We start from the raw sequence: 20,000 nt of genomic DNA, 5'->3' as shown, positions 1-20,000 counted from the left end.
AGTGTGGAAAACATTACGGCGAGAGACATTGCTTAGAAATACGGTAATTAATATTTTTGGGATTATGTTCATGTTTTAGAATTCGATTTTGACACCTTTTGCATCAACAACTGAAGAGAATGCCTTTTATGTTTTGGACCTCGGCATTTACGATTTAATATTTGCAACTGGTAAAAGTTTTTAAAAACATAATTTATTCGTTTCCCAAACGCATCTGTAGATAATAGGTAAGTTGGTTGTTATGATGTGATTTGTCGTCATTTATAAAACTTTTCAAGATGGAATGCAGGGATTATAATACTGTAGTGCCGATTTGACACGCCAATGAAGGGGCTGGTTCTAATGAAAGGGTTAATCACTGTTTTGTTTATTGAAGTAACCTTTCTTTTGAGCTCTAAGTTCTTAATTTCTAAAGATAGGGACACGTTCTTTGCACTTTTTTTAGAACCTCAGGGTTCATACATTTATACATAAAGTTTTGTGGTCCAATTACCCAGGATTTGTTCATCCATCTTATTCAGGCTGACCATTGTGTAAAGCCAGGGTTCTGAATGTAGAATTTCTCTGAGGAATCAAATTTTTAATAAAGCAAAATTTAGCCTTCATGAAACACAACAGTAACAAGTTAACCAGGATTTGTTCATATATCTCATTCAGGCTGACCATTGTATAAAACCAAGGTTTTGAATGTAGAATGTACTTTGAGGAATCAAATTCATAACAAAGCAAAATTAGTTCTTCATGATACACTTCAGTAACAGGCACAGACAACAGGATTCTGAATGTAAATTGTACTGTGAGGAATCAGATTTTTGAACTAAGCAAAATATAGCTTTCATGAAACACATCAATAACAGGCAGAGAGAGAAAAGGGCTCTAAATGTAGAAATGTACTTTGAGGAATCAAATTTTGAACAAAGCAAAATTAGTTCATCATGAAACAAATCAATAACATGCAGAGAGAGAACAGGATTCTGAATGTAGAATTTGTTTTGAGGAATCAAATTTTGAACGAAGCAAAATTAGTTCATCATGAAACAAATCAATAACATGCAGAGAGAGAGAACAGGATTCTGGATGTAGAATTTGTTTTGAGGAATCAAATTTTAAACGAAGCTAAATTCAGCCTTCATGAAACACTGCAGTAACAGGCACAGACAGAACAGGATTCTGAATGTAGAATGTACTTTGAGGAATCCGATTTTTGAGCAAAGCATACAGAGAGAGAGAGAGAGAGAGAGAGAGAGAGAGAGAGAGAGAGAGAGAGAGAGAGAGTAGAATTTGTTTTGAGGAATCAAATTTTAAACAAAGCTAAATTCAGCCTTCATGAAACACTACGGTAACAGGCACAGACAGAACAGGATTCTGAACGTAGAATGTACTTTGAGGAATCCAATTTTTGAACAAAGCATACAAAGAGAGAGAGAGAGAGAGAAGTCGAAAAAAAAACCCTGTTAACTTGATGATATCAACTTCACTGTGTTTTTCTTTTACTTGGAAATTTTTCTTTTGGCCATTGGGAACGAAGACACCTGTCACACCTGCTCTTCCCGGGGATAATTAGCGTCCGTTATGTAGAGTCAGCGTGCAACACAGACTGTCTGCGCAGCCCAGTACGCGCAAGTACGTACCCTTTCCTGTTTCTTCAGTCTCTTTTTTTTTTATTTTTGATTATTTTTTTTTTATTATCATCCAATACAAGATAGGTTTGCTCGTGATGAGGATGTGGATGCATGGTATATTTCAGTGAGAAAAAAAATTTGAAACAGGGAGGGGTTTTAGTTTTTTTTTTTTTTTTTTTTTGTAGGTAGGGCTCAGGTACACGGATTCATTTTTTTTTTTTATTGTAGCTCGTTTGCTCTTCATGTACTTAAACTTGGTGTTTCATATTAATTCAAAATCATTTTAGGGTATTCGTGGAAATGCATTTTTCGAGACAGGGGTCATCAAGTTACAAATATACATATAGATAGATAGATAGATAGAGAGAGATAGATAGATAGATAGATAGATAGATAGATAGATAGATAGATAGATAGATAGATAGATAGATAGATAATCCTTCAATTCAGTGTTCAGGGGCAGATGCTTATGCCTTGAAAATAGTTCACGTTACAAAAATCACGTTACCCTGGCCATTATCGCGACAAAAGCCGCTTCAAAATACGTCGAAAAAGTGTCTTGAAAACTTAAGATTCATATAAAAATCACTATGAACTAAAAAAAAAAAAAAAGTACTCTAACGAAGACAAACACGCGATAAACGTACTCAATTTTTTATTATTTTTTTTTTTGTTTTTGGTGGTTCTGTAAGGGGATAGTTTGATCGGTTAAGGAGAGTGGTCCGTGTTGTAAGTGTCAGAGATTATTAAATACACAGCGAACCTTAAAAAAAAAAAAAAACACTAAAAACACGCACACGCACCCACCCACGAAAAGTTCCCATTTTTTTGTTACCATCGAGTGTCAGAGCATTTAAAAAAACTTATCACTGAATATTAATCAGTTCATGTGGACTTTGAAGCTTTGAACAAAAACATTAGCCTTTTTTTGTTTATGCCATGAAGAGTTTTTGAAGCTTTTACAGGCAAACTTTTCTTCAAAACTATTTAGTTTTTATCATTTGGATATAAATTTGCTGCTCAGACACAAATGTGGTAAAAATATGTTCGTCTCACAGTTTCTCTTATTTTAAATTATTATGTAAACTAATGATTCAACTATTTTTGCGTCATAGACATTATCGTATGGTACGTACAAAATATAAATATGCACATAAATATATATTATATATATATATAAATATATATTATATATATATATAAATACACATACACACATACATATAAATATATATATATACATATATATATATATATATATATATATATATATATATATATATATATATATATATATATATATATATATATATATATATATATATATATATATATATATATATATATATATATATATATATATATATATATATATATATTGGTATTGCTGAGAGCTTTTCGAGGTTTCACAAGGCTGAGCTCTGAAGGCCAGAACTCCTGACCGCAAGATCACCCAGGCCTTTCATCCTTGTTTTGAGGAGGAGTCCACCAACCCCACCCCAACCGTAGTAGGTAAATAGGAAAACACGCCACCAAATCCTTGTTTTTTTTGTTTTTTTTTCTCCGGCGTCGAAACTGATCTCCTAAAACTTGCGTCTCGTTATCAGTTATTTAATTTTAGCGCGAGATCCTTTGAGAATAAATTAGCGCCTTCCATGCCTAAATTAATTCCTTAAGTAACGCTTTAGTGCGTGATGCAGTCGATACTGACGAGATGCGTTCGAATCTCCGCAGTCCGCTTAAATGCATAAAGAAGAAGAAGAAGAAGAAAAAAAACAGGTGGAAATTATGATAACCGCAGTTCATCGGCCTAAGATTCTTCTTTATGACGACACTGGTGGCCTTCGGAAACGGCGCTGTCGTCATACGTTTTCGGAGTCGGATAGTGAGTGGTTCGAGGCTTTTTATACTTCGAACGTATTTGAGGAATTCCTCACCTTCTTTTCAGAGGGATGCAGAAATGTTTGGCAGTTTCCTCATCGCATGTCCTTTGGAAATTTTAAATGGTCGTGGAATAATGTTTTACTCGTCTCGGAATTCATTCGTCTTCTTGCCGTTCTTGTCAGTGAAAATAACTTACCATAATATCTTTCTTTTTCACCGTGTGTGTATGTGTGTATATATATATATATATATATATATATATATATATATATATATATATATATATATTTATAATATTTAATTATTTTTTATGATTGTCCCTATTTACTTAATTTATATCAATGATATTTTTTTCATAATTTATTTAATTACATTTTTTTGATTGTCCCTAATAATAATTAATTTAGTTTCAATAATAATAAGTGCCCAAAACAAATTTACGCTGTTTTTGCGATTAACGCACAGCTATGATTTTGGTCTTCCACAATGCGTTTCGATTTTAATATTACCTTTCCAGACTTTCTCTCTAATCTCTAATAATAATAATTTTTGCGCAAAACAAATCTGATACGCTGTTTTATTCGATTAACTCCTTTTCTCAGCTCATACTGGAACTGACTGTGGTCTTCTTTCACTCTCTCTCTCTCGTTTCGATTTTAACGATTCTCTCTCTCTTACTCTCTCTCTACTGGAACTGTATTCTCTCTCTCTCTCTCTCTCTCTCTCTCTCTCTCTCTCTCTCTCTCTCTCTCTCCACTGGAACTGTATTCTCTCCTTTTCTCTCTCTCTATACTGGAACTGTATTCTCTCTCTCTCTCTCTCTCTTTCTCTCTCTCTCTCTCTCTCTCTCTCTCTCTCTACTGGAACTGTATTCTCTCTCTCTCTCTCTCTCTCTCTCTCTCTACTGGAACTGTATTCTCTCTCTCTCTCTCTCTCTCTCTCTCTCTGTATTCTCTCTCTCTCTCTCTCTCTCTCTGGAACTCTATTCTCTCTCTCTCTCTCTCTACTGGAACTGTATTCTCTCTCTCTCTCTCTCTCTCTCTCTTCTCTCTCTCTCTCTCTCTCTCTCTCTCTCTCTCTCTCTCTCTCTCTCTCTCTCTCTCTCCACTGGAACTGTATTCTCTCTTTTTCTCTCTCTCTATACTGGAACTGTATTCTCGCTCTCTCTCTCCCTCCCCCTCTCTCTCTCCCTAGTGGAACTGTATTCTCTCTCTCTCTACACTGGGACTGTATTCTCTCTCTCTCTCTCTCTCTCTCTCTCTCTCTCTCTCTCTCTCTCTACACTGGGACTGTATTCTCTCTCTCTCTCCCTTGCACCGCCGCAAGGCAATTCATCAAAAAGTGCGTAAGCTCCACAGCGCCATCAGACTCGCTCTATATTCATGGCAATCCAGGAGGGGTCTGGAAACAGGGCCAAAACGACACTGGTGATGCATGACTGCCATTACCTTGACAAATGGCTGGCACTCACACCACAACGTGCCGTCGACAAGGGGCCATTCTTACCCTCCCGTTCCGTTGACAATCCATGCTTTGCTAATGTCTGGGTGGGCTCGGTTTAAAAATTATAGAGAAAATGCGCTCGAGTTGTTGTTGTTGGTGGTGTTCCTTGCAACGATATCTCTCTCCAATTTCCTCTAAGGCTTTGCTAGTCATAATTGCCCTGCAGCTACTAAGCTTGTAAAGTAAGTGATGAAAGGTCCTTTCACCCCCCGCCCCCCAAAATAAAAAATAAAAATCATTACGGGACTTTGTTTTCCCCTGTGGCCAAGCTTGTAAAGTAAGTGGTGAAAGGTCCTTCCTCCCCCCCAAAATAAATAATTACAGGACTTTGTTTTGCCCTGCAGTTAAGGTTGTAAAGTAAGGGATAAAAGCCACCCAACCCCCCACCCCCGAAAAAAAATCATTACAGGACTTTGTTTTCTCCTGTGGCCAAGCTTGTAAAGTAAGTGGTGACAGGTCCTTCCTCCCCTCCCCCTAAAAAATAATTACTGGACTTTGTTCTGCAGCTAAACTTGTAAAGTAAGTGATAAAAGGGGCCCCTTCAAAAAAAAAAAAAATTACAGGAATTTGTTTTGCCTCGCAAATAAACTTGTAAGGTAAATGATAAAACAACCTCCCCCAACACACACAATCATTTCAAGACTTTATTTCAATGCTTCACCCGAGGAGGATGGAGGTTCTTTCCAATGTAGTGTTCCCGTCGTACACAGCCAACCAAGTAGGAAGGGGCCCCCTATGTAGAATCGGTCCTACAAAGGTGGCAGAGATTTGTTGCTACAAGGTTTCTGCCCATCGCGCAGTTAAACTAGTAATTGAAGGGTCGATGCTATTTATCCCTAGTCTTGACAGAGCACATGTGGTCTGTACGTGTAATTGACAGCAAATTCAGTCTTAATCATGTTTGGTTTTGGAAGCGGGTTCTCCAGGTCGGGTAAATTTAAACGTTAACTTCATTCGATGAAAACATACAGGAGAAGACGGTCCATAAAAAAAATCTTTCTAAAGCTCTCTGTTAGATGACAGTGATGGCTGTAATATTTGTTATTGACGTGATTAATGATAAGCAGGGCGTCCATGTAATTGAGGGTGGGCTCAGGGTAAATGCTCCTTGTTTATGCAGCTGAAAGGTTTTTTTTTTTCTTCAAATTCAAAGCCAGCAAACGAGACATTTTGGAGTGGGATCGTTTTCATTAATCTTTTAAATGAGCAAGAAGCTAAAAGCTACACTTGAAATGGAAGTGGAATATAAAATTTAGGCCAAAGGCCAAGCTCTGGAGCCTATGAGGTCATTCAGCACTGAAAGAGAAATTGAGAGTAAAAGGTTTTAAAGGTGTAATAGGAGGAAAGCCTCGCAGTTGCACTATGAAATAATTGTTAGGAGAGGGTGGAAATGAAGACGGAAGGAAGAGCATATGAACTGAGATACAGTAAAGGAAATGAAAGGGGTTGCAGCTAGGGGCCTTAGGGACGCTGCAAAGAACCGTAAGTGATGCCTCTGACGGAGTTAGTCTTGAAGCAATATTTTCCCTAAAACTGAATGAGCTTTATCAGTTGACGTAACCTATAGATTTCCATAGACAAGGAATTAAATTACTATTGCAGGTTTTCGTGTCTGTTACTGAATCTCCAGATCGAAAGCATGAAACTGTCAAATTTTAAAAAAGGTCCAAACAATTTTTGTCTTAATAACGAATACCTCAGCCAAACTGTGGCTGGGAGAGACAGTCTGAGTGACGTTACGTGTAACAACATCAGTCTGACGAGGACTGACTGTGTGTTGTAATCTATTTTAAGGCAAAAAGTGAAGGCAACATTAGTCAGGTCTGTTGAGTACGTGAGCGGCCCCATGTTAGCTGATATTAGCGGAGCTGCGATGACTTTGATGAACTGCAAAAATTAAAATTAATGATAATAGTTTGGTTAATGATGTTGCCTTTGATATTATTGAATTAACGAACTTAATGTAAATTGCAGTTGGTTTGCATAGCGATATCAGTTGAATTTCCGTCATGGCAAACGGCGCAGGAGAATTACCTGACGAAATCACTATGCTCATGAATGAATAATGAATTAATATTCGTCATTCATTCTCATAGTAGTTAGAATGAGTGAACGGGAAAACACTCAACAAGAAATTCCTCTTGAGAAAATTCCTGAAATTCCAAAACACGAAACCAATGAATGAAGAATGCAACCATGCATTCCCCCCTCTTCCTCCCCCCCTTCTCCCTGCCATTCTTTGTCAAGAGGGGAAAAATAAATTGATAATGGATAAAAAAAAAAAAAAACTCCGCCGCTGCGGTGCTGGTGTTGGGGCGGCTTGTCAGAAACTTTTAGACGTGAACATTCAACATATGTTTGTGGAGACCGTGTTTGCATAATTAGTTTCGGCTCTGCTTGGTTTTCGGGGTTTAGTAAACAAGTGGGTCAATTACCCGTCATGGAATAACAATGGCGCCTCGTAGTTTTCCGTTGTTTTCGCGTCTTGGGAATGAGTGACGTAGTTTAATGCATATTGTCTTGGCTTCCCCGGGTTTCGTGTCTCGGGAATGAGTTAGTGAGATTAATGCGTAGTCTTAGCTTGTCTAGCCTTCTTGTCTTAGGAATGAATTAAAGAGATAAACTCATAGTCTTTGCTTGTCTAGTCTCGTGTCTTAAGAATAAGTTACCTGGATTAATTCCCAGTCTTAAGATAGTCTTGGGTTGTCTTAGGAATAAGTTACTGCAATTAATTTGTAGTCTTAGTTTATCCGGGTTGTGTCTCTTAGGAGTAATTCACTGGTATTAATTCAAAGACTTCATATTTTTCATCGTTATTATGACTTGCTATTGAATCGCTGTTATTTAAATTTATTCGTACTCAGCATCCTTCCATTTTGTTACTACGGATAAAAAATGGAGTCTTTTCGTAATTTTTTTTTATCTCTGAATTCAGTAAAGCTTTTATTCTTATTTTTTCTCAAAAGTATTAAAATGTCAACCTATTTAGTTCCTTATTAGTCTTTAACCTCTGACAATGATTTATGTTTACATGTAACTGAAATGAAAATGGTGTATTTCATCACGCCCTTCGAACTTTCTTCTCGTAAAAAGTATTGTCATATGAACTCAGCCTCATGTGGTCACCAGCGACGAGGTGTTATGAGAGAGAGAGAGAGAGAGAGAGAGAGAGAGAGAGAGAGAGAGAGAGAGAGAGAGAGAGAGAGAGAGAGAGAGAGAGAGACCTTGCTTCTATTAATTTTTCTTTTTATTCACCTTGTGTATTTAAACACACATATATAAGCACACACATTATTATATATATATATATATATATATATATATATATATATATATATATATATATATATATATATATATATATATATATATATATATATATATATATATATATATATATATATATAGATGTCTGTGTAATGATATAAATAATGACGGTTTTTTCGGGGAATGCTTTAAAAATCACATAATTTATTCTAGACCATTTTTACATAATCTATAATCTTGTATTAAAATGATAGGGCTTAATTCAGGAAGGTAATCTGAATGGAATAATATTCAGATGGACTTGTAGACCATCAGCGTTTAGAGGTAATTAATAATCCTATTTAGAACTAGAGAAAACTCGAGCATACACTAAATAAAAATAATAATCTAATTATAATTTCAAAGGTATGTTGTAAATGAGTTGTTTGTAGGATCGTGTAGGATAGGCGGGGAACTTGGGTCTTTGTGATTGAATGTTGAAGTAGTAAAGAAATTTTTTTTTAAATAATGCAAATCCTTCATAATTATGTGTAGTCTAGATCTGATATCCTCATCACAGAGGAGACTTTTTATTGCATTGTGGAATGTAAAATGCCTTTGAAATATTGTTAATACATCTGAACAAATGAACAGTTTTCTCGATGGAGCGACAAACTAACGGCCCGAATCCTCTTCTCCCGCAGGTGAAGATCTGGTTCCAAAATCGGCGGTCAAAGTACAAGAAGATGATGAAAGCAGCTCAGACGAGCGGTCCAGGAGTCCCTCAAGGAGCCCCAGTAGGACCCGGGTCACCCTTGAGCTCATCGCCTTTATCAGCCACTTCTCCACTCCAGCCATACACCACCCCAACACCCATCAGTCCGCCCCCACAGACGCACTCTCCAGCACAGACGCCCATTTCGCAGTCTACAGTCCCATCATCTCTGCCTCAGCCGCCTCCCCTGACCACCCTCGTCCCCATCTCCCACTCCGGGTCCCATGTGCCCCCGCCTAACGCCCTTTCCATGGGTCACCCTCAGCATCCTCCGCCCCAGTTAACACCTTGTGCTCCACCTCACTCCCACCCACCTCCCCACACCCCCACCACCCACCCCACGCAGCTTCTCCCCACTCCCATCCGCCTCCACCACATTCTGTTCAGCTGCCACCCCACTCTCATGTGCCGCCTCAGCACCCACCCACGCCCACAAGTCAGGCACACGAGAACCACGGCACCTCGCACCTCGGCCCACCTGGCCCTCCTCCACAGCACCACATGAACCATCCAGGACACGGAGGCTACATGCCGCCCTCATCGATAGCTTCCCCAGCTTCAGCCACTGAGCACATGCCTATGCCGCCCTCAGCCTCTTCGCCAGGACTGGCTTCGCACCACTGGGACATGAAACCGCCCGTGTCGACGCCCTACATGTACTCCTGGTATACTCCGGATCAACAGCACCTCCTTACTTAAGTTCCCGCCAGAGGAAAATAGGTCGATGACCGTCGATGTTTAATTGCTATGAAGAACCATAATGGTCTCTAGCCATGGGCTGTGTGGTCCTGTCAAATGAAAACAGCTAAAAAAAAAAAAAGGGAAAAAATGGAATGAAATGTAGGCCCACCCAGCCACGGGGGTTATTTCCGGGACCAAAGATACACTTCACCTAATTCCAGGAGGGTATTCCAAAGATGTCGTGCAATACACTCACCATATTGGTGTAGTTAATGTTGAAAAGGCCAATAGACTTTGCTGTTGAGAACTTGGCTCTCGGTTAGCCAAAGACAGGGAAATACTTGGGAGGGTTCGCTGTGGTTTTACAGAAAGACATTTCCGCCCTTTCCTTTCCCTCATTTTATTGTTACCGTAGTAGGATATAGTGCCAAGTGCTTATTCTAATGATACACAGGAGTCTGTTGTGTTTGTTTTCGAATGGAAATGGAAATCCAAAAGTTTTGCTGAATTTAGTCATCTTAACAGATCTGACAAGACGTTGTAAATACAATGTGTATGTTTACTCGTAGAGCTTTGTCTGATTATGTCAGGGTGAACTGTGTTGAGATGAATTATTATTATTATATATATATTATGCATATATATGTAAATATATATATGAAGAAAAGTTTAGCACACATTGCTCTTAGTACTTAAAAGGACTGAATTACCTGAGATCACACCGATTGACAAGAATAATACAGTATTTGAATTTTGGGATTCTGATCTTTGTAAGTGGTGTTTTGTTGCTGATGAGAGCGCCAGTAATAAAAATAAAGTACGTCTTTGTCTAGCAGAAGGAATGTGACATAGGCTGCGCTTGAGCCTTGTGTTCAGTCGAAGTAAGATAAACAGATAGAAAACAATAAAAAAAAAATCCATCTCCTCATGGTGACATTTGGGGTCCCTCCCCCCCAAAAAAAAAAAAAAATTATCCATGAAAAACACACCAAAGATGCCTCTAGTTTGCTGCAGAGCTTACGGTGATACGACCTAAAGCAGTGAAATGCTTTGAAACAAAGGAGCGAATCATGACAGGTATAAAGAGTTTCCGGTTACCTGTTCTGTTGATTTTTTTGTACAACAGAATCTTCTTTTTTTAATAATAATAATAAAAAATCAGACTCTTTCAGTGACGTACCAAATAATTAGCGTTCAGGTAAAGAAGTTTTTTGTAATAAGCGGTGGTCGTCCTAGTGCTTCTAACACGTCCAGCACCACACCACGCCATTTGCCAAAAGGGAAATTTAATAGTAAAAAAAAAAAAAGCCCCAGAATTAGTGATTATCTCTTAGCTCTCTTCTCCTCACTGGTGCACAGACGATGTTTTTTTTTTATTTCATGATAATATATGAATATATAAATATATATCCTCTTGTACTCCGCATGGTTCTAGAGTCTTGTAATCTAGCGATTGGAGGGAGATCTACTCTCTCTCTCTCTCTCTCTCTCTCTCTCTCTCTCTCTCTCTCTCTCGAGGATTCTAGAATTCATTTTTATTTATATCATACCATTGTACATATCTATCTGCCTTTCCTATTTTCTTCTGTATTTCTGCATTGTACAAAGCTGTGCTCAAAGTACCTTAAACAATATTTTTGATGTAAATCGTGTCTATGTTATATACTGAATGTAATAAACGTCAGCTAATTGTACTTCGTTGTTCTTATTTAGAAACCAATCGACGGATGAGGCTCCAAAGTCGGTATAGGAAGAGGCAATTCAAATGGGATTCAGATGCTACTATTATTGTTATATTAGGCCTATGTTAAGTCTTACGTAAAGCCTGTAATCAAATTCCAAATAGGTCTAGTATTGGCCCTTTTTCACAAGAGCAACCTGCAATTAGATGTTTAATGCCTAGTTTAATTTTTAAATCTTAGAATCCAAATATGCTTCAAATGCTCTTATTATTGTCTTACTAGACTTATATTGAGCCCATAATCAAATTCCAAGGAGGTCTAGCACTGGCTCTATTTCGGAAGAGCAGCCTGCAATCAAATGCTGAATGCCTAGTTGAACTTTTAAATCTTAGACTTCCATATTTTTATATTTTCTATGTATGGACATTCTAACCATCATTCTTCCGAGGCTAACGTATAAATTTATCTGACACGTCAATTATTGACTAATTATTCGTTATATAAATTTCTAGTCTTTCAGTTTTTATTGGGCTGCCTAGAAAATGCTCCCGAGGTCTTGTTCAGAAGTTATGGTTTTAGAAAAATGTTTATAAATATTTATAAAATTATGATTTTAAACCAAATATTCAAACAACAGGTGCAATGAAAAATTAAACATGGCGCCAGATCTGGACCAAGACTTATTTCACATTACTGAAATGTTAACAGATAAACTTTGGGGATATAATTGAGTCATATGTTAAAAACATGTTGGTGTCAGCCTTCGACGACAGTGTTGTTCTTAGGTACTCCTATGACACTGACAATGACAGGAAAGCTCTGATGGTCATTGTCTTTAATGTATGAGAAGCTGTGATTTAACATACGAGAATTGCTTTGGTTTTTGTTCCTCCGTTTTAGAATGCAACAGAATCATTCTAATTCATTCCATGTTACCCACAAAATAGAACTTCGCAACTATTAGGTCTAAAACGATCCTCCCCCTTGAGGTTAGCTGACGATATTAGGTAGAGAATAACGGCGCTGTGGATTCATAAGTTTCATAGATAAAAATCACCAGAAAGGTTATTGTTCCGTTTCACGGGAAACAGAAGAGTTACTAGTGTGCAAATAGGCTTACCCGGATCTACTCTTTGGAAATTCAACTTGAATTCCTTACGCTTGTTTTATTCCATGAATGAAGAATTAAGACTGAAATAAATGAGAGACCACTGGGTACGGTTCCAGAAATAAATCGTATGCGCGTTTCCACAAGACTCTATATGTACAGTATGAATGAGGTAACGTGCCTTACTGCACAGTAATTTTAATGACATCGTGCTTGCTGATTACTTAGTTTTCGTAGGATAATGTCTCATAATGATCCTGCTAAGATGCCAATTACTGTCTGCGAGGCGAATAATTCATGAGGGCAAATCACAGCAAATGATTGATTGATTACGGAACAAATTTGCCGTGAGGTTTGCATGCCTTCATCAAACAGAGTAGAAAATGTGGACAATATTTTTCCTTGATGGCTTTGAATGTACAAGGATTTTCGAAGGTCATTTTATGAAGAAATCCAAGATAATTATTCGCTAATTTTGTTTTTTGTTGACAGTTTAACGATTGCCTTACGCACAGCACATGTTTTGATTATATATATATATATATATATATATATATATATATATATATATATATATATATATATTGTATATTTTATATATATATATATATATATATATATATATATATATATATTGTATATTTTATATTTATATATATTATATATATATATATATATATATATATATATATTATATATTTTATATATATATATATATAATATACTTAAATTAAAAAAAAATTTTAAATATGACAATACAAATTGTACGTAACGCTGTGATGTAGAAATTCCGTTTTATATGTAAATAGCGTCATTGTTTATGTAAACGATATGTACACTACCAATATCAAATAACATCTTCACGTTAATATGAAGGATAAGCTTTTGGATGGATCAGCTCTGTTTGCATGATGAATTAACCTTTAGATGGTATGATGAAATAGACGCGAGTTACTCGCCCTTCTGATCAGAAGGTATCGAGAGAGATTAGATGAATGTCATTGTATACCTATTTTATAATGGAAATCAACACTTGAGAAACACTTCGATTGCCAATGCGGGTGATAACCATTTGTTCGAATGTGATGATTTCATATTCACTAAGTGCTGGAAAGTTATGTATGAAAGTAGGACATGGAATATAAAATATTCATCATATTTTACAGCATGAGCATATTGCAAGGGGAGAATACAGAAAAATTAACTTGGTATGAAATGTTGCTATCTCAGAAAAACATTCATGTTGCAATTTGTGTTTCAAGGGAACTCATTATGCTATATATATATATATATATATATATATATATATATATATATATATATATATATATATATATATATATATATATATATATATATATATATATATAAAGAAGGGAGTATAATCATTGCTATTTATTTATCCATAAGGCCTTTCATTAACGAACATGGAACATGTTAAATCCTGCTTTACTTGTAATACTTTATTTCGTCAAGGTATGAATGATCCTACAATAAAAAAAACTGTAAAATTAATATAATTCAGTTTGAAATTCTTTCGGACACAAACGTAACTTTCCTTACTTTCCCAATGATTTAACTCTAATTCTTCGTTCTTTCTATAGGAAGGCAGTCATTCCTGACACCAAAATGAACTTATTCAGTTTGAAACTTCACACAAATTCAGAGGCTTGACAAACAACAGGAAAAAAAGCATCAAATACAACAGGAATGGATTTTGTTAACACTCTTTACAGTCTGACAGAGAGAAAATGTGATTTTATGCGGTTAGGTTTTAGGCTAAACTGAAGAATGCAAGCCATTGGGTTTGGAATACGGAATACACGCTTATTCTTGTGAATATAAAAATACCGCCAATCTATAATAACAAACTAAACTAATCTCCAGTTTTCCCTCTTGACTTTATGTAACGGCGTGTAATGAATTATTAAAATGACCACGAACATACAGAAGGTAGCTTATTGATTATTAAAGGTGAGTCACAGCGAACACAACTGTGTTTGTGTGTTGACTTATTCTCATTCATGTGCAGAGAACGTCTCCGGTAATGGCGCGTGGGGTAATCTTTCGTCCACAATCACAAATCCTTTCACAGAACTGTTTGGAATGGCGAAGATCCTCTTTGTGCATTGTTTTGAGCGGTGAATATCCCTCTCCTCAGAATGTTATGAATTCTAAAATGTACTTATTGAAATTGTTTCGGGTTCCTCCAGACTTTAAGTGGTAAATATCCTTGTGTAGATTGTTCTGAGTGGCAAAATTCTTATTTATATCGTATCTGAGTGGCAAATATCATATAAATTGTTTTGAGCGGCAAATACCATATAAATTGTTTTGAGCGGCACCCATCAAATAAATTGTTTTGAGAGGCAAACATATAAATTGTTTTGAGTGGTAAATACCCTTATGCAGGTTGTTTTGAAGGGTGGTAAATATCATCTTAAGCATTACTCAAGTTGGTAATATCCTTTGGCACGATGAATATTATGACCTTTCGTAATGAAAATTCCGTGTCTCTGACACATTACTTCAGTAATATGGTTTTGGCCTTTGTACAATAAGATGTCAATAAGAGACCAACTTAATTGATATTTCCAGTACTGAGGAATTTATAAGAAAATTGTCATGAGAATCTCTTTACTGTTCCTTAATATATCATTATTTTTTTGGGGGCGCCATATGCATATATGGAATCGATTGTTATACACAGTCATCTTGTTACTAACACCTAACAGGCATGGTTTGCATTTCTTTAGTCTGTTAGCATGATTACATCAAAACTAATGAACGGACTTAAAATTCTTTAGTCTGTTAGCATGATTACATCAAAACTAATGAACGGACTTAAAATTCTTTTGTCTGTTAGCATGATTACATCAAAACTAATGAACGGACTTAAAATTCTTTAGTCTGTTAGCATGATTACATCAAAACTAATGAACGGACTTAAAATTCTTTTGTCTGTTAGCATGATTACATCAAAACTAATGAACGGACTTAAAATTCTTTAGTCTGTTAGCATGATTACATCAAAACTAATGAACGGACTTAAAATTCTTTAGTCTGTTAGCATGATTACATCAAAACTAATGAACGGACTTAAAATTCTTTAGTCTGTTAGCATGATTACATCAAAACTAATGAAACAAAAATTCTTTAGTCTGTTAGCATGATTACATCAAAATTCTTAAAATTTTTAGTCTGTTAGCATGATTACATCAAAACTAATGAACGGACTTAAAATTCTTTAGTCTGTTAGCATGATTACATCAAAACTAATGAAACTAATGATTACATCAAAACTAATGAACGGACTTAAAATTCTTTAGTCTGTTAGCGTGATTACATCAAAACTAATGAACGGACTTAAAATTCTTTAGTCTGTTAGCGTGATTACATCAAAACTAATGAACGGACTTAAAATTCTTTAGTCTGTTAGCATGATTACATCAAAACTAATGAACGGACTTAAAATTCTTTTGTCTGTTAGCGTGGTTACGTCAAAACTAATGAACGGACTTAAAATTCTTTAGTCTGTTAGCGTGATTACATCAAAACTAATGAACGGACTTAAAATTCTTTATTCTGTTTTAGTCTGAACGGACTTTAGCGTGATTACATCAAAACTAATGAACGGACTTAAAATTCTTTAGTCTGTTAGCGTGGTTACATCAAAACTAATGAACGGACTTAAAATTCTTTAGTCTGTTAGCGTGATTACATCAAAACTAATGAACGGACTTAAAATTCTTTAGTCTGTTACATCAAAACTAATGAACGGACTTAAAATTCATGATTACATCAAAACTAATGAACGGACTTAAAACTTTAGTCTGTTATGGTTACATCAAAACTAATGAACGGACTTAAAATTCTTTAGTTGTTCTGATTACATCAAAACTAATGAAGCTTTAGTCTGTTACATCAAAACTAATGAACGGACTTAAAATTCTTTAGTCTGTTAGCATGATTACATCAAAACTAATGAACGGACTTAAAATTCTTTTGTCTGTTAGCATGATTACATCAAAACTAATGAACGGACTTAAAATTCTTTAGTCTGTTAGCGTGGTTATCAAAACTTTAATGAACGGACTTAAAATTCTTTAGTCTTTTGTAATGACTTAAAATTCTTTAGTCTGTTATGATTACATCAAAACTAATGAACGGACTTAAAATTTTTAGGCGTGGTTACATCAAAACTAATGAACGGACTTAAAATTCTTTAGTCTGTTAGTCTGTTATGATTACATCAAAACTAATGAACGGACTTAAAATTTTTAGTCTGTTAGCGTGATTACATCAAAACTAATGAACGGACTTAAAATTCTTTGTCTTAAAATTCTTTAGTCTGTTATGATTACATCAAAACTAAAAATGTTACATCAAAACTAATGAACGGACTTAAAATTCTTTTAGTCTGTTAGCGTGATTACATCAAAACTAATGAACGGACTTAAAATTCTTTAGTCTGTTACATTACATCAAAACTAATGAACGGACTTAAAATTCTTTAAATTCATCAAAACTAATTTAGTCTTGTTGTTAGCATGATTACATCAAAACTAATGAACGGACTTAAAATTCTTTAGTCTGTTAGCATGATTACATCAAAACTAATGAACGGACTTAAAATTCTTTAGTCTGTTTGATTACATCAAAACTAATGAACGGACTTAAAATTCTTTAGTCTGTTATGATTACATCAAAACTAATGAACGGGATCAAAACTAATGAACGGACTTAAAATTCTTTAGTCTGTTAGCGTGTTACATCAAAACTAATGAACGGACTTAAAATTCTTTAGTCTGTTATGATTACATCTAATGAACGGACTTAAAATTTTTAGTCTGTTAGCGCGGGTTACATCAAAACTAATGAACGGACTTAAAATTCTTTAGTCTGTTAGCGTGATTACATCAAAACTAATGAACGGACTTAATTACATCAAAACTAATGAACGGACTTAAAATTTTTAGTCTGTTAGCATGATTACATCAAAACTAATGAACGGACTTAAAACGGTTACATCAAAACTTGAACGGACTTAAAATTTTTTTGAACGGACTTAAAATTCTTTTAGTCTGTTAGCATGATTACATCAAAACTAATGAACGGACTTAAAACTTTAAAATTCTTTTAGTCTGTTAGCATGATTACATCAAAACTAATGAACGGACTTAAAATTCTTTAGTCTGTTAGCGTGATTACATCAAAACTAATGAACGGACTTAAAATTCTTTTTGTCTGTTAGCATGATTACATCAAAACTAATGAACGGACTTAAAATTCTTTTAGTCTGTTAGCATGATTACATCAAAACTAATGAACGGACTTAAAATTCTTTAGTCTGTAGCGTTAAGCGATTACATCAAAACTAATGAACGGACTTGATTACATCAAAACTAATGAACGGACTTAAAATTCTTTAGTCTGTTAGCGTGGTTACATCAAAACTAATGAACGGACTTAAAATTCTTTAGTCTGTTAGCGTGATTACATCAAAACTAATGAACGGACTTAAAATTCTTTAGTCTGTTACATTAATGAACGGACTTAAAATTAGTCATCATCAAAACTAATGAACGGACTTAAAATTCTTTAGTCTGTTAGCGTGGTTACATCAAAACTAATGAACGGACTTAAAATTCTTTAGTTGTTGATTACATCAAAACTAATGAACGGAGTCTGTTAGCGTTACATCAAAACTAATGAACGGACTTAAAATTCTTTTCTGTCGTGATTACATCAAAACTAATGTTAGCATGATTACATCAAAACTAATGAACGGACTTAAAATTCTTTAGTCTGTTAGCGTGGTTACGTCAAAACTAATGAACGGACTTAAAATTCTTTAGTCTGTTAGATTACATCAAAACTAATGACTTAAAATTCTTTAGTCTGTTACATCAAAACTAATGAACGGACTTAAAATTCTTTTGTCTGTTAGCATGATTACATCAAAACTAATGATTCTTTAGTCGGACTTAAAAATTTAAAATTCTTTGTTAGCATGATTACATCAAAACTAATGAACGGACTTAAAATTCTTTAGTCTTTAGCGTGATTACATCAAAACTAATGAACGGTTAAAATTCTTTATTAGCGTGATTACATCAAAACTAATGAACGGACTTAAAATTCTTTTGTCTGTTAGCATGATTACATCAAAACTAATGAACGGACTTAAAATTTTTAGTCTGTTAGCGTGGTTACTCAAAAACTAATGAACGGACTTAAAATTCTTTAGTCTGTTAGCGTGATTACATCAAAACTAATGAACGGACTTAAAATTCTTTTAGTCTCTTAGCATGATTACATCAAAACTAATGAACGGACTTAAAATTCTTTAGTCTGTTAGCGTGATTACATCAAAACTAATGAACGGACTTAAAATTCTTTAGTCTGTTAGCGTGGTTACATCAAAACTAATGAACGGACTTAAAATTCTTTACGGATTACATTAATGAACGGATAAAATTCTTTTAGTCTGTTAGCGTGATTACATCAAAACTAATGAACGGACTTAAAATTCTTTTGTCAAAATCTAATGAACGGACTTAAAATTCTTTAGTCTGTTAGCGTGATTTCAAAACTAATGAACGGACTTTTTAGTCTGTTAGCGTGATTACATCAAAACTAATGAACGGACTTAAAATTCTTTAGTCTCTTAGCATGATTACATCAAAACTAATGAACGGACTTAAAATTCTTTAGTCTGTTAGCGTGATTACATCAAAACTAATGAACGGACTTAAAATTCTTTAGTCTGTTAGCGTGATTACATCAAAACTAATGAACGGACTTAAAATTCTTTAGTCTGTTAGCGTGATTACATCAAAACTAATGAACGGACTTAAAATTCTTTTAGTCTGTTAGCGTGATTACATCAAAACTAATGAACGGACTTAAAAATGATTACATCAAAACTAATGAACGGACTTAAAATTCTTTTTGTCTGTTAGCATGATTACATCAAAACTAATGAACGGACTTAAAATTCTTTAGTCTGTTAGCGTGATTACATCAAAACTAATGAACGGACTTAAAATTCTTTTGTCTGTTAGCATGATTACATCAAAACTAATGAACGGACTTAAAATTCTTTAGTCTGTTAGCGTGGTTACGTCAAAACTAATGAACGGACTTAAAATTCTTTAGTCTGTTAGCGTGATTACATCAAAACTAATGAACGGACTTAAAATTCTTTAGTCTCTTAGCATGATTACATCAAAACTAATGAACGGACTTAAAAAAAAAATACAGAAATACCATTACTATAATCCCGAAAACTACTGATTACTTTTGCAGAGAATCTGAATTCGTCTCTGGTTAAGTTTTTTTTTATTGGATACTCAGTTGTTACTGTGACTGATGTGCATTTAAAGAACACATAAATTGTGTAAATTATTTAGCGACTAAAGCAATCACTTTTAGTACTGGTGAATAAAACTTTGAGAGGCTTAGTATTGCCCTTTCTAGCACAACTTGTAAAATAT

The 20,000-nt window shown here is 34.9% G+C and overlaps 2 protein-coding genes across 2 annotated transcripts in view; both read left to right on the top strand.

Annotated features, from left to right (window-relative positions):
- The window catches only part of LOC136854129 (homeotic protein distal-less-like), a 163,762-nt gene extending 152,357 nt beyond the window's left edge, over positions 1 to 11,405 (top strand). The window contains 2 exon segments of the mRNA XM_067130341.1: positions 8,960 to 9,346; positions 9,349 to 11,405. Coding sequence (XP_066986442.1) covers positions 8,960 to 9,346; positions 9,349 to 9,729 — 768 coding nt within the window. The 3' untranslated portion in view covers positions 9,730 to 11,405.
- A 735-nt stretch (positions 11,406 to 12,140) lies between these two features.
- LOC136853945 (uncharacterized) overlaps positions 12,141 to 20,000 on the top strand; it is a 12,842-nt gene continuing 4,982 nt past the window's right edge. The window contains exon 1 of the mRNA XM_067129842.1: positions 12,141 to 12,233. Coding sequence (XP_066985943.1) covers positions 12,141 to 12,233 — 93 coding nt within the window. The remainder of the gene's footprint in view (positions 12,234 to 20,000) is intronic.

This window comes from Macrobrachium rosenbergii, chromosome 28, assembly GCF_040412425.1.
Source record: "Macrobrachium rosenbergii isolate ZJJX-2024 chromosome 28, ASM4041242v1, whole genome shotgun sequence".
Taxonomy (NCBI): domain Eukaryota; kingdom Metazoa; phylum Arthropoda; class Malacostraca; order Decapoda; family Palaemonidae; genus Macrobrachium; species Macrobrachium rosenbergii.
Note: the sequence above shows the minus strand (reverse complement) of the source record. Positions and strands in the feature narration are given on the sequence as shown.